Source organism: Phoxinus phoxinus (genome assembly GCF_949152265.1).
Source record: "Phoxinus phoxinus genome assembly, chromosome: 18".
Lineage (NCBI taxonomy): Eukaryota > Metazoa > Chordata > Actinopteri > Cypriniformes > Leuciscidae > Phoxinus > Phoxinus phoxinus.
The window spans coordinates 9081343-9104881 of record NC_136893.1 but is presented as its reverse complement, the minus strand read 5'-3'; the positions used below and the strand labels follow the sequence as shown (position 1 = coordinate 9104881).

The following is a 23539-nucleotide window of genomic DNA, read 5'->3' as shown; positions in this document are numbered from 1 at the left end:
CTCTGATTGGTTTTAGATCTATCCGACGTTCGTTGGTGACGCCCCTGTGGAAATGAATTGTCTATGGAGCTTTGCCAGACCCTACCTCAGTTACAACTGAGAGTGGTCTGGGTTTTCCCAGGCTACCACTCTGGTCGATTCAGTCCGGATAACATGACGCAGGCCTACGCGGTTGTGAACCGATTCATTAAAAAGCTTCGACTCTAAAGAGCACTCACAACATGCTCACAGCAATCAGATATATAATGCCAGGCAGAGTTAGTGAAAGTTTATTGAAATTGGTGAACCTTGAATTAATAAAGGCCAACCAAAAATAATTAAGCAATATTTTACTAAAAATGATTTGAACATTTTAATATTGATATTAATATAATATTTTGGTTATTTTATGAAATTATAAGATAATTAAGTATGATAGTTTTCTCGTTTCAGTTGAGTATTTTGGTGTAGGCCTGTACATAAAAAAACTTGTTTTAGTAGCCCAAAAATGGTAGGCCTATAAGAAAGTGAACTTGAACCCGATGCTTGATCAGGCTGGTGTAAAAATGTTTAAACTGATGGCGCCCTCTAGTGCTTATATGCGGTAAAACATCTTATGAACGTTGTGGCAAATGAAGAAAAAAGAAGAGATATAACATTGAAATGTTTATTCAGACAAATTCACAAAATTAATAGATCCTCTACATTCTCAGGAACAACATAGAATTATAAAGCTTGCCAGAGGGCCATTCATGTGTGCAATCTAAAACCTTTAGGATGTTGTCCATTGAGTTATCAGAAGAAAATAGAATAGAACAGAGAACTATCACTATTTAAATGTATGAAATGTTGCAAAAACAGTACACAATACATTCTTGATACAATGAAACCTAATAAAATTACTTAACATACCATGGACTTTGTTTTAATATATTATCTAAATATTACACCTACTATTTTAGGTGTACAATTTAACAGCAAATAAATTAGATGTCTAATCAAGCTCTTCAGATTTTGATTTGCTAAATCTAGTCATTGTTCTGGCAAAGAGCACACTGGCACCTTGGATTAATCTTGACATTCATGATTAGTAACTGCAGTAGCAACAGAAGATTTAGGCTTAGCTGAGAAAGGAAAAACAAAAAGCACAGTGCAGAGTTAATGCAGATCTGTTTCTAATCTTACAGCAAAGTCACTGTGCATCAAAGCTTCCTTCACTGGATGCTTTGGAGTGATGCATATTTTTATGTATATCTACATAAACAAATATTCAACATATGTACTTGGAATGACCTGTGCATATTATATATGTATATCACAGCAAAAATGAATGCATGACCTACTGTTTAAGAGCACTACATTTCTTTAAAGAGAGCATAATTGATATTAAGATAGCAAGTGAGAAGTTTGTATCTCATGTAAGGACAATCTCCTAAAACACAAGGATTTGAGTAAGAGCTAAAACCTTAGTAAACATTTGTTGCAATATTTACATTATCGCTTTAAACTTTCACTGGCTTCAGAGTCCTTGTTAATGCACACACAGTTTTGAAGCGATATGGATCATCCCCGAAGGTCTCTATTTCAGGTTGAAAAAGCCAGATTTGGCTTGAGGGCCCATCATCATACTAGCTTGGTTCTTATGTGTGATGTGAATCTGAGGAAATAAAATAAAAAAGATTAAAATAACACAATAAGTTAAATCTCATTTAATGCTGAGATGTTTCTACTTGTCCAAACTAAAGGTTAAATACAAGTCAAATATCCTTTGTTTCATTTAGGATGACTATTTGTCACTTAAATTTAAACCGAGCCTTTAGTGATGTTTCATAGTTGAAGGATTCAGTATTTTTGAACTAATCCTTATAGTTCTCCTTCACTAAAAATCTTAAATTTAGGTTATTAAATTATAGTTGTATTTTTTAATAATTTGGAAACAACACTCATGATGCTTAAACAGTTTATGTCGCTTATTAGTTTTGTAGAAACGCACATTTTATGAATTTTGGATGAGTGAATGAATCAAATGACTCACTCATAAAACACAAAAGACACTTCTCACCACTTACAATGTAATCTGCAGAAAGGGTCACTGAACAAATCAGTGTATGAATCTGAATAAATCTTTATAGTGAACAGATTGGAACGACTCTTGTGTAGAAAGGCAGTATTTTGAAAGTGGTGTAGACACTTACTGTACAAGGTGGCTGCATCCACGGTTCTCCATCTATCTGCATTGGCAAAGGCTTCTTTGTCCTATAAATGAGTGGGCATTTTTGAATAAAACACTTGGGTAAAATTTTTAGAAACAAAAATAATGAGTGAATGATATAATGCGCAATTGCTTGGGGTGACTAAACACACATTCACATCTTAAGACTCAAGAATGGTTAACAATGAAAAATGACAAAAGAATTAATGGGATGTAAATTGAACATTTTACTTGAGAATAAAATGCAAATGAGTATGTAAATGCAGGGAATGCAGACTGACAGTGAACGTGTCTGAGCACGTCTTGACTTGTTTACACAGACATCCATAGATGACATTTGGCGGTAACTGTTTGTCTCACCTGATGGTAATCTGAGAAGTTTTGGCAAGCCGGACTGCGCTCTTCAGCCCTGTGTATATCTGTCCCATCTCAATGGCTCCTTCCAATCCCACCAACTCCACACGTTTATCGCTCATGTCTGTTTGGAGACAGTCTGTTTGAGTGTTTTGGATAACCTACATATCAGTGCCCCTATTATGCTTTTTCGGAAATGACCATTCATTCGTGTCATGTAAGCTGCTTGTGAATGTAAAAGGTCTGTGAAGTTTCAAAGATCAAAATGCACAATAAATGGAGTTATTGACACCCAAAAGAAAGTCATTCCAGTCTTACTTCCTGCACAAACTAAGGTAGGTTTACAACGATTTTGCAGCATAATGCCAGCCTATGGTCTTCAGTTGTAGCTGAGGCCTGGAAGAGTTCGGTTAGTGTTGTCAACATGTTGTGAAGTCACTTTTTTTCCTGCGCTGTGAAAGCAAATCCACATTGTTCGCAAAACCAAATCATTACTGTTCGTATCATTGTGTATACGAGTGCTGAGAAAGCCTCCGGAGCTGAAATTCAGATATGGTAATGAGTGTTTCGTTTCCGACACGCTGTACACCAATCACATCAGTCTGGGTCGTCTAACCAATCAGAGTAGAGTAGAGTAGGCTCTCGGAAAGAAGGTTAAAAGATGCGATGCTGCAGTGTATATTATAAGAAAATTAAAGTGTTTTTTGACCTTGGATGCATGTTGTAGGAGACATCCAATAAAAAATTAGGAATTTTTATAATAGCATAATAGGGGCTTTATAGGTTTCTCCCTGTATATAATGAAACGTACCTTGCGGGCTCACTTTTAAGACTTCAGGGTCTACTATGACCTCAGGCAAGTCCTGGTCCGCTCTTTCACTTTTTTTGGCTTCACCCCACAGGTTGGAGCCACCATGCATGCTGGGAATGTTGAGGACGGCAATTCCCTCCAGAGAAAGACAACTGAGATCCAACTGGGTCCCGCAACACTGGATAAGGCCAGACAGAGGCGCTGGGGTCAGTTCCGTTACTTTTCCCATTTTAAAAATGATTTCAAGGCGAATATGTGCATAAGCAGATTTTTAAGTAATGAATTGCATTTGCTTCATATTCTGAATGAATGCCCCTGATCTGGTAGATTAAAATGGGCCTGGCTTGAGCTCTGACAGACGACTAATACCAAAAGCAGGTTAATAACAGGTGTTATCACTCTAATGCCCTTACAGTGCTCATGCTTTTTAGATGATTCTTTTTGATGGGCTTTCAGCACAAGGGAAGAGAATGATCAATAACCTCTTTGAACTCTCATGGGAGTGTGATCTTCTTCTTTTTTTCTTACCTCAATGGTGAGACACTCCTTGAGTTTTTTACAAGATGCTGAGATTGTCTCAGACGTGGCAAATTCAAAATACCACAGTTTGTTCTTCATCCTGAAAGAAAGATATATATGCATGAAGAGGAAGCCACAAACTCATGCAGACCAAAAGAGTTTTTTTTTTTATGGTTTATGTTTTTTGGTCATATCAAATCAAAAATGGTCATTAAATTGGATGCTGCTAAGGCAAACTTCTTAAAAATAAAAAAAAAGAACAAAGTAATAAATCAGGCTATTACATGTATACACTATTACATGTGTCAGTAAGATTTTTTTATGTTTTTGACAGAAGTCTCTTATGCTATAAGTAAAACAGTAATATTGTGAAATATGATAACAATGTTAAATAACTGTTTTCTATTTGAATATAGTTTTAAATTAAATGTATTCCTGTGATAACAAAGTTGAATATTCAGCATCATGTCATATAATCCTTTAGAAATTATTCTAGTATGCTGATTTGGTGCTCAAGAAATATTTATTATTAATGTTGAAAATTATGTGCTACTTAATATTTTTGTGGAAACTGTGAAATATTTTTTTAGGATTCCTTGATGAAAAGAAAGTTCAACAGAGCAGCATTTTTTTTAATTACATTTTTTTAACAATGTAATGTTTTTTGCTGTCACTTTTGATTAATCTGAATGTGCCCTTGCTGAATAAAGGCATTAATACACACACACACACATATATAATTTTTGTAAGTGATATGAACTTTGAAAAATATGAATTTTTTTTTTTTTACAAATTTACATCAGATCCACAGTTCAGAACCAATGTGCATTTTAATGGACATTAGACATACGCCATGTTTACAAACACAGCATAATTATAAAAGGCCAAGACTGAGTTATTTTCGTATATCATAATACTAAAATTAGGTGATGGATTTTGTGTATATTATTAATATTATTTTTAAGAAAATATTGTAAAGAAATAGGTTTAGTGTGTGACATGCTCACCTGCTGTTAAACTTCTGTGGATGTTTCTCCCTCATGGTGTGGAAGCGGTGAGCAATGGAAGCATCCTGTTCCACACACAGCCAACACAGAGAATGATAAACTTTTTTTTTTTTTTATACAAATATAATTATATTGGCAGGAAAAGCACAGAACGAAAATGAGGGTCCTGAAACTACCTAACAGGTAATGTATTAGACTATTTCAGATGAATGCTGTACTGTATGTGTCTTACCACTCCAATGGAGAAATAGTTGTTGATGATTTCGTAGGGAACAGGATCACCTCTCTCCTGACTGTCCTCCAGGGTAACCTGTATGCTCCAGCGATCCATCTGCACCACAGAACTGCCCTCAATGTCCTTCAGGATCCGGCCCAGATCCACCCCGTCATAACCTACAGCGTCATAACCGTGAGAGACACGAAGACATATAGGCATATGTTCAAGTTTCAAGTTCAGCTTCTGTCCTCACCTCCTCCCCATCGAAGACAGCGTGCAAGATCATTTCCTGTCCCAAGAGGAAGCACGGCCACTGGGGGGCGCACTGGCAGGTTGGCTTTATCTTTGTGGAATTGAAAAGAACAGTTGGTTGAAAGTGAAATGAGAGCATAACAAAGTCACTGTGAGTGTCACAGGAAGTATGTTTGAACCAACCTATAGCGTCCAGGATCCAGCCCACTGTGCCATCACCTCCACAAACTAATATTCTAAAGTTCTGCAGATTTCTGAAGAAACATAACCTGGTTTGGAAACAGAAAATCATTGAGCTTCTACAAGCTTCAGTCAATTTAAGACCATCCACATCTATAAAACTAAAATGTGGATGATATCATGCATTTTTCATCTTTAGTCCATTTTTAATAGTTTTGTTTTCCACAAGTTCAACCAAGCGGATGCAGGGGCACAAATAAATATTTATGTATGCTAAAAATAGTAGTGAATTCCTTACCCTGGACTTGGCCCACCATTGGAAAGGTTATAAACCTGCCGAGGATTCAACAAGTATTGGAATTTCCGAAGGATTCTGTAAAAACACATATTTAGTGATTAAAAATAGTGAAATACACATATCTAACATACATAGGCAATTAGATAACGATGGATGGATGGATGGATGGATGGATGGATGAATGGATGGATGGAAGTATTCTCACCTCTCTCCCTGTTTACCGCCGCTTTTAGGATTCACAAACACCAAAAGAGGATGAGTGTCAGCAATTGGGTTTATCTGTTTGGGGACAGGAAGCTGTGTTTTAGTTTCACTGCCATCATTCAGTACCTCTTGTCTCTGCATGGTTTGATAACAGAAACACAAAAGACTGTCCATTGTGTGTCTTACCTGTAGTACCTGTCCATCAGGTGTAGTGTTGTGGTCACTGTCATCACCTGAAAATGTGCAGCTGTTCTTTACGCAGTTTTGCCTCTCCTATGTGAGGAAACAAAGAACAAAAGGTACAATGGAGAATCACAAATAATCTGTGTTTAATGTTTTCTATGTAAGCCGATCTTTAATCTTTTAACGTTCTTCATGTAGTTTTTAGTATAATCAAATGGTGCTGTTGTGCTTTTGTGCAGCCACGGAGCTTTGCAGGCAATATTTATTATCTAAACCAGGAACATATTTTTAATCCATTTTTGGAAGTCTTGGAATTCGCTTAGGTAAAAACAGTCTAGTGGTTCTCTACCTTTTATTTGCCCTTTGAACTGGGTCAGAGTATCTAAAAAATGGCAAGGCTTGTGGTTTGCTCCTGGTCAGCAGTGGTAAGAATTTACCAACAGTGGTCCGAGGACGGACAAACCCCAAGCCCCCTTGGATGTTTGTTGAGGGCCCCACGTGGGCCCCTGCCCCTGGTTGAAAACCACTGGCCTAGCATTAAACTAATTAAATAAGTAGTAAATGAGTGTATTTTGTTGTATAGTACAGTTGCAAATCCTGCAACTTGCATCCATGGAATTTTCTTCCAGAGAGACTTTTGTTTGTATTACCTTGAAGACTGGATAAATTGCCCATGGTGGTAAGATATGATCTCTGAAAGGGCCACAATCACATTCGAAGGGTTCCTGGGTTGCACACTCATCATGTCTCTAAATTAGGACAGTAAAAAGTAATGAAAAATTAGAGTCAGAGTGAATATGACAAACTGACCTGCTTTATTAGGACGCACATCCTACTTTTAGATATATTTTATAAACAGTGTTTTTTATTTTTTATTTTTTTAACCTATCGTTTTCAGTAACTGTATAATGTCTAGTAGCTTTTCAGAAAGTCCCAATCTCACCAATGAGTGACACCAGACACAGCGTTTCCCAGTAAGGCCATGCAAACTCTTGATCTTCTTCTGACACCGGTCACACTTCCCAGAATCACAGTTTCCACTCACCCAGTCATGCGTCGCAATCTGCATACAAACAAATGAGATGCACATGTGCTGTTTACATTTCCAGTGTCCACTTGATGGCAGTACAGAAGAAAGAAGCTTATAGGAGATGCTTGAGGAGGGTCCCTTCTCCACTAGGCCCAATATTTCGGATTTACAATAAAAGGACCTTAGTGAGGCTGCCTCATTACAGGACCTGGATAATGTTCAGTTGAAAAAAACGGTGACTTAAAAAATAAGCCGGTGACTTAAGAAAAGTCACCAGCCATGAAACATAGATTAAAGTTATAAACAGTTATTCAGTCAAGAGCAAAGGGTGACTGTTCTTTGTCTTTTGTTGTTTTATTAACATTAAAAACACAGACAGCAGCAGGAATATTAGGCTGCCGTCACTTTAAGAGCTAATACACAGATCCAATATACTGTTATGCATTTTTTAACTGTTGTATGCATTTTACTTTTTATGTTATTTACAGTTATTATGTCATACACTCCTTGGATGTTTAACAGTATTGGTTTGAAGTTAAATTAGAAAAAGAAAAGAAAAGAAAAAAGGTGTACTTACCCCTGTCTCTTTCTTTGACATCACATATGTGCGGGTGCAAGGAGCCGGGTTTTTATTGGCACACCGGCCATGGACTGTGTATTTGCAGCCTGTGTATGATAGCAAATGGTTGTCATACCAAACTGACCAGAACTAAACATGATTCACTAGGTTTATAAACCACAATACACATTGGATTTCTGGACTGTATCTTGACAATTTTAGCATTTTAGTTGTTACAATTCAACATTTTATTGGCAGTCTGGAAATATTGATTACATTTGCAAAACAATCTGTGAACCTTTCTTGCAAATTACCCAGACTTCCACTCACAGGTGCAGCAGAGACCCTGTTTGCGGAGCCCCAGCAACATATTCTGACAGACGTTGCAGTACACAGGCTTGTTGAAATGTTTCATCCTCCACAGGTGCTGGCCGTCTCTCTGGGTCATCTTGGGAAAGCGGAAAAATGTCATGTTAGGGAACAGGTTATGTTTTTCTTGATTATCTAAATCAAATATGTTTTTATGAGGCTAATGCTTTACATTCTTTAATGTGCCTCTAACCAGAGTGTTACTGTAGATACAAGGTAAAAAAAGGTAAAGAAACAGCTCTGACATATATAGCCCCATGACAAGGAAAAGTTTACCCCAAAATTCTGTCTTAATTCACTCACTCTCATGTCATTTCAAACCTGCATGACTGACTTTCTTCTGAGGAGCAAAAATGTTGATATTTATTAAAAAATATATATATAAAGAAAATCACACTTTAAAAGTCTAACAATGATAGTTAAAAAAATGACAACAAAAACACTATAAAAGTATTCCATATAACTTTTTCCAGGTCTTCCAAATTAAAGTAATTATTCAATGATACGGTATTATCCCCCTTCAGTGAACTGTTAACCTGAGAATTGCTGTGAACGAGTCAATAAAGGTGTGATAATATTAACACATTGTCATAGTCAGTGAAGTTTCATGAGCGAAATCCAGTCATTTCAATAGGAATCTGTACGATTGACTTGAGAATTTCACGTGAGGGCGAAAGTTTTCCCCACTCAGATTTCGCAACATGCAGGTTCGCCACTTTGACCAACAGAAATCTGCTTTCTGCTAAATTTCACTGTAAGTCACGATTCATGAACAATTTGGGATTCATGAACTAATCTGTTTGATTTGTGAAAATGAAATCATTTGGATCATTTGGTTCAATGAAAAGAATCTGCTCGTTTATTCACAGATTTGGTTCTTGAGTTCAACTCGATGAACTAGTCGTAGCTTACTCTGGATGGAACATTTTGTAAATCCTTACTCAATGCTATCTTGTGACTTGAATTAAAGCATATGAGTCACATGAACTACTCTGATGCTTTTTGGTGTTTTTTGATGAAGAGTAGTCATCTATTAAAGGAACAGATGACGACATAACCGTAAATAAAATACGGTAATCAGTGGAAAGTGTTTTTTTTATCATTTTCAGTGACTCGTCTTGTTTATTTCACATTGCTTCCTTATCTTACACCTACTGGCAATTCAACAGCCAGCTGGAGGTGGTTAGGGTGGGCTAAGGACACTGACTCATGCAGTCACATCAGAGAATTATTAATAATTCATAATATTATTGGTTTGTATGACTCAGGCGGGATTTTCAGGCGGCTGAACAGGAGGTCAGAAACTGTAGCCCACACAGCCAAGCTGTAACTGTGCCCAATGGCTCGGCTTAGCCCTTGTGTGTTGCTTGGGCAGGTAGAAATAGCACACGGGGAAGTCCCTGGCTTTGATACACGGTTAAGCTCTGGATCACAAACGCAAGACAGTCGGGAATATGAGTTTAGGATGACTAAATTCATGTTAGCTCTTCTGTGAATAAAATAATCTATGTGATCTGTGAGTTGCTGACTGTGACCGTTGGTCTTAACAACAAATTTCTCGTAATCGTAACTTCCACATTGACTGTGCATGTGGTTTAACTGTGAATTACACTTATATTCATTTCTAGTGTGAAAGTGACATTAGCTTAGAATTTAAGGGTTGAACATTTTTTTTAAATTATATTAAGATGTATTAAGCCATGGCAGTTAACTCTGTACAGACAGAGGAGTCTTGGTGTGAAGTGTGAAGCCAGGTACTGCTCTGGTGTTACTTGCTGGATGCCAGTTTGAACTTGCATTTTAAAGCTGTCAAGTGGCTTGTGTGGAAAGATGCATGTCAGGGATATTCTGAATATATGCCTTCTTTAGATGCATGCTTATTTTAGTGAGATGTTATGTAAAGTGGATCCAATGCACGGCGTGCTAATGAGATGCAAGGGATTTCTGTTTTGCATAGATCTCTGCTAGTATGTTTGTGCTTTTTCTGGTCGGGAACCACCACCGGCATGTGCTGCAATATTTAGATTAATAGAAAAATCAATATGGGTTTATCACTGACAAATTCCTAAAGTTTTAAATGCACCAGGGTTGAAACAAATTAATTAAACATGATCCTTTAGAAATCATTTTAATATGATGATAAATAAAATGAAACATAATAATAAAATAAATAAAATAAAATGAATCAAATAAATTAAAATTTAAATAATAAAAATGTAAATCAAATGAAATATAAAATGAAAAATACTGCTAATGTTCATGTGGTCGTGCGTATAAGTGTGTGTGCGTGCGTGCAAGCAAGCAAGCAAGCATGTGTTAGAAGTGTCACTGACTCACTGTTGCTGAAACCAGTGCAGAGTCAGCAGGCCTTTGTTACGCTATTGTGAGGCTGAGAGACACAACAGAATCGGATGTGTCCTCGGATAGAAAGAGCGCAATAAATACAAACCTCAACTAAATTTTTACATTGTTTTCTCTGTTCCCTTTTGCCACTCCTTCTGAGCAGTGTAATCTGAGGAATAGGCTTGTACACTCCAAAAATAGCACCGCAGCTCTATGACTTTGCATCTGAAACTGTTTGAGAATCTGTACTTGTGTTTTCCTACCTTCAGTCCCAGTAAAACCAGTAGCGGGACGTTATTCATCCCCCCCTCCACCCATTCCTGTAATGACACCGTTCCACTGCTATCTGCGTCAATCGCTGTCATCATTTCCTTCAGCACCTGAGAAGAATCACAATGTGCATTTCTGTTGTAACATGTACATGATGTAACTAAATATTCATTTTGCTCTATGACAAGTTGATTCATGCTATATGAGGGAGGAATGTCTCTTCAACAGGGTGTGGTTAAGATGGAAAAAGTCATAGGCATTTCACTTCTTCTTGGCAAATGTTACACACACACACACAAATAAAATACAACTCACAGGCCTCAGTTCAGACACATCCCAACCAAGGTAATCTGCTGCATGCATCATCTGGGCAATAATGCGGTCCACTTCCTGTTTCACGGAAACATGACTGGTTACAGATATTACCAAAAGATGTAATTTGAGCATGATGATTTAGTTACATAATGAGGAATTGAAAGTGGATTATATTTCAGGGTAAGACCACCCACCGAACTGTCCAGAACACCGTTGCCATCTCTGTCATAGAGTCTAAAGGCAACTGTGAAGGGAAAAACATGGGCACGTATTGTAAAGTTGTCAACAATCATTAAATATTTGAAGGGGCAAAACAAAATTGAGATTTACATTCAAGTTTGTCCCTGGGCTGCCCATCTTCCAGGAGAGAGAAATAACAGGATACATCCTTCAGAAAGACTTCCCCTTAGAGAGAAACAAAAAGATATATATATATATTCACAGTGCTAGAAATAGTTTATTTCATTGGTTTAATTATTTTAAACAGGGCTTTTTAAGCGTTGTTAAAATAAATCATTATTTTTATAGAGTTAAAAGGTTTTACTTTATTTAAAGGTGACATAGTTACATTGTACTTAGTACAAGTAATACTAATTAACTACATGTACTTGTTATAGAGCTATGATTAGGGTTAAGATTTGGTTTAGGGTTAGTTACTTTTAATTCTGCATAATTGACTGTTATTACTATAGTAAGTACATGTAGTAATGTGTACCTACGTCACCTTAAAATAAAGTGTCACCAAGAATAATTCCTGATATGACAGTTCATTTTTCAAAATGAACTAATAGCATTACAAATTCATTTAAAAATCCAAATATGATAAAAAGGGTTCAAATAAATAAACATGATTCCCAGTAATGCAACCAATTCTGTTGATTCACTTACATATTTGTCTATACACGTACCGTATCATTAAAAAGTTTGGTGTCAGTAAGATTTTCTTATTTTTACCAAGCGTGCATTTATTTGATCAAAAATACACTAAAAAGAGTAATATTGTGAAATATGATAACAATTTCAAATAACTGTTTTCTATTTTTGAGTATATTTAAATTTATCAAACTGACATTTCAGCATATTTACTCCAGTCTTCAGTGTCACTATATCCTTCAGAAATCATTCTAAAATGCTGATTAGCTGCTCAAGAAACTGCTTAATATTTTTGTGTAAACTGTGATTTTTTTTCCAGAATTATTTGATAAATAGAAAGTTTAAAAAAAAGTTTGAATTTAAAACATTATAAATATAGTTATTTTTTCTTTTCTTTAATTGAATGCATCCTTGCTGAATATCTCTCTCTCTCTCTCTCTCTCTCTCTCTCGCTCTCTCTCTCTCTCATGACCTTCTAAGGTCATAGGGCTGGAGCATATCCCAGTTTCTCAGACCAGAGGCAGGGGAAAGCACCCTGGACAGATGGCCAGTCCAGCCTCGCTGAATAAAAGTTATTGCAAAAAATAACTGACCCCAAATTTTTTGAACGGTAGCGTATATCCATATGTACATATACAAGCTTATACATGACCCACTTTTTTCATCAGATTTTGCCGACTCTGAGTTCTGGAAGGATTTGAATAGCCGCTGGCACAGATTTGTAGGGAAGTCCTCCACCTCCAAATATGTCTTCAGGAAGAGCCGGAAACCTTCCTCATCAATGCACTGAGAATATGAATAAGATAAATCATTATGAACAATAAAAGATGAGTGTGCTACATTAAAGGCTTTTATGCAGAACACATACACAAATATAAACAAACAATTCACACACATAAATCATTGGGCTTTTTAATAATGTATGTTTTGGTGATCATTCAGAAGGTTCAACTTCACATTATTGGAAACTTATAAAGTTATAAAATGATCTGTAACTCTCTCAAGGGGATGTCATTGAGATCCAATTAGATTCTGCACTACAAACCTAATCCTAGTTCTACTAACAGTGCCTGCTGTTCCTGGCCTAGTTCTAGTAACACAGAAAAAAAAAACAGTAAGATGTATTCAAACTTAAAATGCCTCGGGATGCAGCTGTTCTATCTGGAGAGAAAAAAAGGAAAACAAATACTCTTCCCATTTTGACATAGAGTACATAAGATTTCCATGACATAATTCAGTGTTTACTTTGTTTTAGTCCCCCAAAACAAGCAAGATATAAAGCTCAGAATGAGACAAACACATAATTTACTGAAACGGAACTCTTATACATTGATTTAAAGTGTTTGAAAGCCAAGTCAGCACACAGTCAGCTGAAAAACTAGTGCACAGATCAGGTATACTGAGCAAATCTAATATATGAGCATGTCTGAATAGCAAATCTTTTAGAGCTACAATTCCACAACTTCTGAGCAAAGTCTTCCCGTTTTACACTGCACTTCCTGTTGTTTATATATTACAAATGTCATTAGAACCATTAAACTTAGAGTTAGGGCGCATAGCTTTTCATGCTCTGGACAAGGATGAACAGTTAAAGTAAATAAATTAGAAAGTGTGCATATGTGTTGTATGTGCGTGTATCATATTTGATACATCAGGCTTTTATGGCCAATATAGTATGATATAGGGAGAATATGGAGCTCATGGAAGAAAAAAACTGTTTTATTCAAAGGCCAAAACTAAGCAAAAATATGCAATTTGGCACAGATGCTGTTATCTATATGGCCAAAAATTGAGATGAAACAGCAACAATTACACACTAACTAAAGTTAGAAAAGTTAAATCATAATCAACCCCCCCTTTAAAGGCCTTAGAAATTCCTAATTTTATTTAAATCGTCCAAATTGTTGAAACGAAAAAAAAAAACGGGTGAAAAATCCCTACAATAGTATAATGAGCTAATTTGACTCTGGCCACACAGATACCTTAATAAACACAGAGCAACACTGTAAAAAATCACTGAGAACTGCAGAAAAATAATGTCCTGGCAACCACCCACAACACCTTAAAATCATCACAAGTTTTGTGTGTGGAAACGCCACTAAAATCAGTACTGAGGTAAACACAACACTCAATGACTGAGCAGGTACATGTTGAATCGTCCAGCGGATGAGTTCTGATATGCTTAACCAGACGTGAAGTGATTCACATTACAGAGATGGATGGATCTGTTCATGGGTAATTGGACTAAGATGCTGTAAAAGCAGAGTGCTGACAGTTGGCCCCTGGCAGCCAGTTCACTCACCTCTCCATGTCTGTACTTGGCTAACCTGCCATCTGCATTGAATTCCTTTAACACATCTTTTACTTTTAGACTGCAGTCTGCAGAGAGATAGAAAGGGTGAGTGGGAGGTTGCAGAGATGGAGAGAAAGAGAAAAAAAATTGACAGGATGACATTTTGGCACAATGAACCACAGAAATCACACCTTTTAATGAACTGTATCTGCATCAACTCTGCATGACAAATAAGCTAAGCAGAAACTCAGTACATACTTAGGCAAATACCTACAACACTGTACTCTATTAAAATCCCTCAATCACGCATGAGACGCATGGATGGAGCAATCAAAGTTTGGCTGCTTAGCATGCGCCTGTGCCCATGCTGGTCAGATGCTGTAACTACAGGCCATGACGGCAACAACTAGATTGATCGCCATTCAAAAAATGCTGTCAAAATATTTCTTTCATGCACATTTTTTAAATGCACAATTTTTAATAAAAATATATTATAGTTTGTATATATATTGAGTTCTCTGGGAATACAACCCATGACCATGGCATTGCTAGCTCCACATACTACCAAACGAGGTACAAAAACACTTTTTATGAGGGCCAAGTTTTGCCAAGTTTTTGAGTTAAGCTTTGAGTGAGAATTGTGGAAAGGAGGATGTAAAAAAAATAACAACCTTGAACCACAATAAGTGTATTGTGATTATCAAAACATTTGGTAACTGAACATCATTTTATTTAGTTTAGTGACAACATGTACAATGTTTACATGGTAGGCTACAATGACAGATAGGCTACTGTTTTTTTATTGCTTGACACAAATTTCTTGATTTAAATTCTATTCAATACTTGTGATTTGATTCCGATCTTGATTCAATATAGATTCATTTGGATAAATTACTAGGTATTTATAATACCAATCTTGATCATTTTTCTCAAGAAAAAAAACATCTTACCTAATGCTGTAAACATTTGAGAGCCCAGCTTGTATTATTATTAACAGTTAAAAATAGTAACTCAAATGAAATATAGTAAGGTTTTTATTATAATAACAACAACGCTATAATATTTGAATGATATATAAAGTAAAAGTAAAATAAGTAAAACTATAATAAATAAGTAATATAATGAGAACATATTTAGCTAAATCTCTCTATAGCTAATTATTCTAGCCAACTAACGTGCTATGGTCATTAAAAGGCTTTCCTGAGGTAAATAACGTTATGTGACATAGGCCTAATTGTTCTCCAGCTGTTTTACTGACTTCTTTCCAAGGTTGAATAACACTGATTGATCGATATTATGTATGAGGCATATACATTTCGGTAAGTTGTACTGTATCTTTCAACATACCTATTGTTAATTCATGTTTATTAATTAGTAGTAAAGAGTTAGAGATGATCGGTTCACGTGACGCTTGAACTAAGGCACTACAGCGATCTGTCACGTCACATTTACAAGCGCCAAAACGGTATTTATTGTTTGCATTTCGTAATAAAATGTAAAAAATTTGAGAGCTGAGAATTTCTTTCATATCAAAAGTAACTTGCTCTGTCTTGTCTTTCGGTCTCAGTGTCCTATTTGCTTCACTTTCTCCGCGTGAGAAAATGTACGTGTGACGTGAGAGTGTGCGAAAAGTGTCAATTGCGTGAGAGTTGGCAGCCCTGCTTTTATTTATTAGTAAATTGCTAGTTTTTCTTTGTAGAAGCTAGTCACATCACTCAAACCAAAATATCAGTGATTTAATATTTTATCCAATATATTAAGGCCTAGGCTACATGAAAACGTACTGCATAGTAGCAATGAGCCTTTAACATTATTAATAATAGGTAACTGCTGAATATTATTAATACTGAATTGTACTCCTTGTAACGCCTCTATTATCTTGAGTTTTCTTCTGGGGACATATATGTCACAATATCCCTCATTTAAATAATTACTGTCCAAGGTATATGAAAAAAAGGCCTTATTGAGTTGCGTTAGGCCCTGTCCCACATGGCACCCTAAACACTCGCGGCCGGTCTTCCTACGAGTTCACACTTTGGTGACGTAATGCCGCTTTGACGGTCGTCTAGAAGTCTGTTGCGGAGCTCGCATCAGTACGTGCTCGACAAAAGTGTGCATCGAGGGCGCATATCGACCGCAAAGGCTGAAACCTAAAATGCAAATGGCTTAACCGACACGTGCACGCGGCAGCCATTGTAAGTCCACAAGACCGAAAGTACATGAAATGTGCCATTTGGGACAGAGCCTTAGTAGTGGTTATGGTAAGGGGCGTGACATTTACGAAACCAACTTGAAGTGCTTGACCAATCACATTCACAACACACTGGTGCACCCGACCAATCAGATCACATTGTGCTTTTCGGAAGGAGGGGCTTCATAGAGATCAGTACAAAACAGAGCGTTACGGACAGACTGGAATGAGAGGTGCTGCAACAATGTAAAATATGTAAAAAAAAAAATGATTTTTTGAACATTCAAGCATTAAAACTATTCCAGTAGACCCCAAAAACAAAATCAAGACTTTGTAAAAGAGCATAATATGGCCTTTTTAAGTTAGAGATGTTAGTAAGAAATGTAATGTTCATTTTTATCAAAGTGAATTTTTGCACATTTTCTTTTTAATAATCACATCATTTATTTTAGTGACATTATAAATATTTGAATGGTGTCAATCAAATCAAATCAAATCAGTCTTTTCCACTACTAGTTGCATGTGTAAAATATTGAAGCAAATGAAAAACTGTAAGTAAACCGGGCTCACAGACGTCTTGGATGCACACGACTGGCATGTTTTTTTGACCCTTAGAATACAGTGTCATTTTGCACTTAAGAACTGAGAGTGACTCATGGTTTGTAATGATGCCGAGCAATTAGTGAGAGTGGGAGGGATGTGTGGGCATCACAGACTCACAGTCAATGTACTGCTGAAGCTGGATGAAGTCTATGGGCCTCAGCTCTCTATCATCTGAATCGCCCGGGTTTGACATCACGCCAGAGCCTCTGAATAACACTGAGAGAGGGAAAGAGAACGGTTGGTGAGAGGCAAACAGACAGATTAAAAGCCAAATCCATCTTTACTTTAGATACAGTTTTCACGCACTTAAAGCAAAAAGAAAATCTTTACGCCTAGAGTAGACACAATTATGGAAATGCAAAGCATGCACATTGCTGTCAGCTTCATAACATTGTTGCATTAATAATGTTACACACCTTATGATACTAAAAAATCTCCATGAACATGGTGAACCATTTTATAAAAGAAAGTAACAATTCAAAGTTCACCTTTTGACTTTCTGGTGTCCAAAATGATACTTTTTCTTTTTACGGCTGAGCAAAGACTGTAAATGTGTCAAAATAATTTGCCCTTCTTTTTTTTTCTATTTTGTAAGGAATTTATAGTGATGATAAATAAAGACATCTTGATTTTATCCATGCATGAACAGAGAAAAGCCCTGTACAGTCACACTATACAAGAATTTAGATTTAATTTTGGATATTATAAAAAAAGTATATAATGCATTTTTAAAGAAAAAAGAAAAAACTTAAATTCATCATAAGTGACAGTAAAGACTTTTTTACAGAAATATTTATATTCTAAATAAATGCTGTTTAAACAAAAAATATTACAAATATTAAGCAGCACAACAACAATGTTTTCAACATTCATAATAATAATAAATGTTACTTGAGCACCAAATCAGCATATCAAAATGATTTCTGAAGGATCACATGAAGACTGGAGTAATGATGCTGAAAATTCAGCTTTGCATCACACATCACAGTATTACATTTTAAAATATATAAAAATAGAAAACAATTATTTTAAATTGTAATAATATTTCACAATATTACTGTTTCAAATGAATGCAGCCTGGGTGAGCACAAGATACTTCTTCTTTCAAAAACATTCAAAAAAATCTTACAGACCCCAAACTTATATATTTATTTATTTTAATTTATATTTTATTTATAAATGTGCAATATTATCTATACATTAATAATATGAACATTGTTCTGACAGTTTTTTTGACTATAATGTATACCAGCCTGGCTATGTAAATGAGCATGTCACATAAAATCCCTAATTTACATAGTCACTGTGACATGCTCAAAAAAAAAAAAAAACGATGTGAACAGAAAACATCAAACGCACAACCGCTCATGGTCTCGACTACCAAAAAAGTTGTGTTCCCAATTAAAAGATTAATCTTATGTTTTTGTGTATGATACATACAAAAGTTAGAGTCTTATATTATTTTATTTGTTGATGTACGACTATTCTCAACATACAAAATGTTCAATGAAAATGAAAGTGTTTACATAGCTAAGGACCTAAGGCTAAATGAGACACGCAATATCTCTCTTTTTGTGTGTGTATTGTACACAAACACTATGTTTCTGGCTCTCATCTGTAATGGAAAATGGATCAGCACTCTCATTAAGGAAAAAGCCTGTCCAGGGAGATTAGCATGCTAGTGCCAGGCTAAAGTTTTTCTTCCTATGCACATTCATTAAGGTTTCTTCAAACTTTTTTACAGAAGCCAAACAGTGAGAATAAATGGGTGACCTAGTGTTACGTCTACAGATCTTTTTTTGGAACTAACAATAGTAGTCGAAGTAAAAGTTTCATAATAGTGATCCTGAACAAAGAAAACCAGCCACATATTTAAAGCCAACAAACAAACAAACATATGCAAAGCTCTAGTCCGAACATCAGGAGGAGTTCCTTAACCTAACCCTTAATGAAAGTTTGTCAGCCTGAAATAGGGTACAATCCACTTTAATGGGAGTTTATATTCTTCCTAGAATGTAAGAGCTGCAAAACTCCGTTACGACAGAAACGGCAGAGAGAATGAAGCCCATACACCCACTCCTCTCATGTGATGTGAGCTAACAAAGGGTCACACCGTTCTCAGTTAATTCCCTCAAAAGGTTAGTGTCGTTGCCTAGGAACTTTGTTTGTGTGGTCTATTCCGTGTATATATGGGTGGGTGTGTGAGAGAGAGAAAGTTGGGAAAACAGAAGCAATGCATTTTTCGTGTTAACAGCGGAAGCTAGCTGGTGGGTGACAGACAATTTTACATACACACTACAGGCTTATCAATCATTTCTGAAAGATAAAAGGAAATATACATTTTCAATTTGACATTTATTTATTTTTCTCAGGACCACTATTGTCAAATACGATTGACAATTAGCATGTAGTTTGGATTGGCGGTATGGTTCAGTTCTGGGCGAGAACTCCCTGCGCATCCATGGAGCCTATAGCATGGATAAGAGCTGGAGAGCAGCTTTAGGGTAAACAGAACAGAACCAACCTGAATGTATGCAAATATAATTAATTCAAGATTTTAAAGTACAACATAATTCGAGAATTTATTCTGATGCAAGGGGACTGGACAAGAGGAGGAGCTGGTGATGGAGGAGGGTAATTCACTCCTGAGAAACACGATAGCAGCTGGTAATACTGAAGGAGCTTATATATGTATACAGTGATAGGCATCATATTCCTATAGTTAGACGTGGATCAGCTGAGAGTCAGCTGATGCGAGCTTGACTAACGTGACCTGCCAGAACTGATGTATACGCTTGATATATAGTTCAGTCATGACAACTCATTTATTAATGCAAGTGGAATGTATAGGTTTGGTATTGGCAGAACTGGTACGCTGCTGCAGAGCAAGTACTGAATGATCAGAACATAAAATTAAGGGAAATATGCTGCCGCTACTAGAGAGAGGGAGACCCCTGTAGCACATCTAGGCAGGTGGTGCTGGGGAGACGGGGGGCTAATAAGAATTTGCATTGCATGTAGATGCATTAGTTTGGGTGTTTCGTGTTATAAAGGGAAATAGTAATGAGTAGGCAAAATCAATCAGCTGAGAACATCACATTGAACGAACAAATCAGAATGCGAGTTTCGTGGCTAAAATATTAATTTAAATCAAACATCCTGAGGTAAACATTCTAAGCTGAAGTTATCCTTCTCTCATAATCTTCTGAAAAAGGTAAATCATGTGAAACAAAAGTACATTAGTCATGTAATTGAATAAAATGTCCAATAATACCTCCTAAATCACATTTTTAATGGCAGATTTACATTCAAATGGAGAAATGTCAAGTCAAGGTAATATTTTGTATTTTGACTTTTTGTCAGTTGAAGTTTTCCCTTTAAATTCTTATTCTTATTTAAAATCTGTGGGAAAATCTCATTCTCATTACTGTAATACAGTTAAAGTCCCCCTGTAGTCAATCTTTTTATCCCTTAAAACTCATATTTGGTCAGCGGCGATAGACTCGTGGGCAAGTGCGCCGACATGTAGAGCCGTTGTGCTTCGGGCGACCCGAGTTCGAGTCCTGTCGCCTAAAAAAACGCCTAAAATAAATCATAAAATCACCAAAACTACATATTTAAACGTTTTGAGATTGTCTTTGATTCAATGCAGATTTTAAAGAGAAAATACGGTACTCATCAATGGTGTTGGCTTATGCATTTGTATATGGTTTGTCTTAAAGCATATTAAAAACACCACATAGACATAAACAACATTAAAAGCTTGATTTTCACCACAGAGGGACTTAACAAAAATGTTTCCAAGAAAAATAGATTTCAGATCAGAGTCAGCATGAATTCAAATCAGCTTTGTTATTATACTTGCAAATGTAATTTAAGGTAAATAATATACAATTATTTTTCCATTAGTTAACGTCTGAACTACCGTAATATTAACTAACAATAAGCAATACGTTTGCTAAAGTATTTATTAATTAATCTTTGTTAACCTTAGCTGATTAAAATACAACTGTTCATTGTTAGTTCATGTTAGCTCAGGTTTTAATAATTTATTAGTAAATGTTGAAATGAACATGCTAATAAATGCTTTAGAAGTATTTGTCATTGTTAGTTCATGTTAGTTCAACTAGCTAATGTTAACAAATGCAACCTTATTGTTAAGGTGCAACTATTTCCCCCACATCGCATTAACGAGAATGAGATTTTTTCTTATAGGCTACAAACAATTTGGAGAAGGGGGTTTAATTGTCATGAACATAATGTCACAATGCAAAAACTGTTATTGGGAGCAAAAATATACTTTATTTTCTTTATATATATTTAGTATTATGAGTGTAGGTTGAAATATGACACATGAAAATAGTTTTTCATGATATTCAACCAAACGACAGTACGCATAACACAAACAGGATGGTCATGTTTGATATTTTCTGATGGTCTTGTTTCACACCAGTTGTAACAGTCAGACTGTAGCTGATGGCTGCAGGTCTTGGATTCTCTCTCTCTCTCTCTCTCTCTCTCTCTCTGCATCTCTAATTGTTTGGGTTGAGCACAGAAGCGTGGTAATTTGATTCTGGGCTTTCTCATCACTTATTTGCATGCATAGCTCTGTTTTATGGAGGGAGACAAATCTCTGCTCACCAAACACTTAGTCCATTAAAACACCGGGCTGTAGGGATCCTTGTGGCTCGGCAAAGTACACTGTCTCTGAGACAGACCACCCACAAAAACAAGACATAAACCATAACATCACTCTTTTGAACCGTAAATTGTTTTCATATATTCAGAAACAGTTGCCAGTCATTTATACAATAAAGATGCACATTCAATGCCAATGTTTCCATTTGCTAAGGTGGATATATATATATATATATATATATATATATATATATATATATTTTCATTATAGACGAGGGTTACCAATATCATTATTGATTAAATGGATTTCGAAAACTTGATTTAATTTGTAATTTTGTTTCATAATGTCTGCTAATCTATATAATCAGTCTTTGTCCCAGACAACCAAAATAAATATACTATTTATATTCAAAATAATTTTAACTCAAATCAATATGTCTGTTTATATCGTTATTGGGTAATTAGCAGCATAATACACTGGATAATGTACAGTCAGCTGCTCCTTATCACAAAATAAATATCTTTGATCTTTTTTGACTGTTCTACAACTCTAATATTATACTTGGCAGCCCCCACAAGTGCATGAGAGTCATGGGTCTCTTTAGATCTTGATCTCTATGCCATTTAAAACGATGCAGGTAAAAATGTCAGTAGCATTACAGAAATGTCAGTAGCATTAAGGAAGTAGTGGGTGTTTGTAGTAGTTAAGTTTCGTGTTGCTGAGAGATTCCCTTGTATTGTGCGCATTGTGGCAAGCTTTTCTCTTCCTGTATTTGTAAGGTAGCTGACAATTGTTTTGAATTAAACATCAATATTTTAAGTTACAATTTAAATAAGGGAATTTAATGCTGAATACGTTTTTCCCCCTGTTGTTTTAATCACATTTCAGATTTTTTTGCAGTGCACTTAAATAGTCCTGCATTGTGACACATTTTTAAATGTTCAAATATTCTACTAAAATATGAGCTCACAAAAAGTATAAGAATGTTGTACAACAGCAATGCAAACCTCTGTTAACAAGTCAACATGTTTAAAGAGAAAACATGCAAAAATGTAAACGACTGTTGCATAAGGCCAACAAATTAAATTACAACAGTAATTTGCCCAACCCCTCTCACTATCTCGCCCATTAAGTTGCATTTCCAACCCACTTTACCAGAAAAGCTGGACTTAGAACACAACATAGACAAGACAGTGTGTGATTCTCACATGCTGAGCTTACACACCTGTTCTAGTGATCTAAGATTAGCGGTTCACGTTATTTACCTTAACAATGTCTTTTAAAACTATATTTAGGTACAATCGTTTTTAAAGCTTTGTGCTGATGTTTGTACAAGCTGTTGCCTCCTGTCAAGTCAAACTGCTGCTTTGTATCTGCAAGAGTTCATATATTCCTTTCATTTTATTGCTCAAAGGTTGCTCTTTCATAACTCAAATGATCTGAGATGATATATATTCCAAGAAATAAAATAAAGGAGACAATACAGTATAGTATTAAAATGAATGCGATTTTAACAATTATAAATATTAGACACTAGATACTTAGATACTAAGGAAATCTAATTTGTATTTAGAGATAATTCACACTTAATCCAATATTCACACATAAATATTCAATCTACCGATAAATTGGGCTCTATTATTTAGACATTATCCACCCACAACAACATATTCAAGTGAAAAGTTGGCAAACATTTAGGGTACAATTACACGACAATGAACTAAAAACTGAAAAAAATGTCCTTTGCGGGTTTTTTTGTCTACAGCCGACAACGTTATCAAAACCATCCCCATTCAAACGGATCAGCGAAACCGACTAAAAACGCTGTATTATTCATG

The 23539-nt window shown here is 35.8% G+C and overlaps 1 protein-coding gene across 1 annotated transcript in view; it reads right to left on the bottom strand.

Moving 5' to 3' along the window:
• Nucleotides 1-633: 633 nt before the first annotated feature.
• Nucleotides 634-23539, bottom strand: part of dgkaa (diacylglycerol kinase, alpha a) — a 28814-nt gene continuing 5908 nt past the window's right edge. Inside the window, exons 2-24 of the mRNA XM_079588734.1 lie at nt 17180-17278; nt 14278-14354; nt 12632-12761; nt 11433-11507; nt 11297-11346; nt 11103-11177; nt 10781-10897; nt 8136-8253; nt 7824-7912; nt 7160-7279; nt 6867-6965; nt 6220-6306; nt 6035-6108; nt 5830-5904; nt 5535-5620; nt 5353-5442; nt 5115-5275; nt 4883-4947; nt 3885-3975; nt 3357-3534; nt 2552-2669; nt 2175-2235; nt 634-1636 (exon numbers count right to left, since the gene is read on the bottom strand). Coding sequence (XP_079444860.1) covers nt 1559-1636; nt 2175-2235; nt 2552-2669; nt 3357-3534; nt 3885-3975; nt 4883-4947; nt 5115-5275; nt 5353-5442; nt 5535-5620; nt 5830-5904; nt 6035-6108; nt 6220-6306; nt 6867-6965; nt 7160-7279; nt 7824-7912; nt 8136-8253; nt 10781-10897; nt 11103-11177; nt 11297-11346; nt 11433-11507; nt 12632-12761; nt 14278-14354; nt 17180-17255 — 2190 coding nt within the window. The 5' untranslated portion in view covers nt 17256-17278 and the 3' untranslated portion in view covers nt 634-1558. The remainder of the gene's footprint in view (nt 1637-2174; nt 2236-2551; nt 2670-3356; nt 3535-3884; nt 3976-4882; nt 4948-5114; nt 5276-5352; nt 5443-5534; nt 5621-5829; nt 5905-6034; nt 6109-6219; nt 6307-6866; nt 6966-7159; nt 7280-7823; nt 7913-8135; nt 8254-10780; nt 10898-11102; nt 11178-11296; nt 11347-11432; nt 11508-12631; nt 12762-14277; nt 14355-17179; nt 17279-23539) is intronic.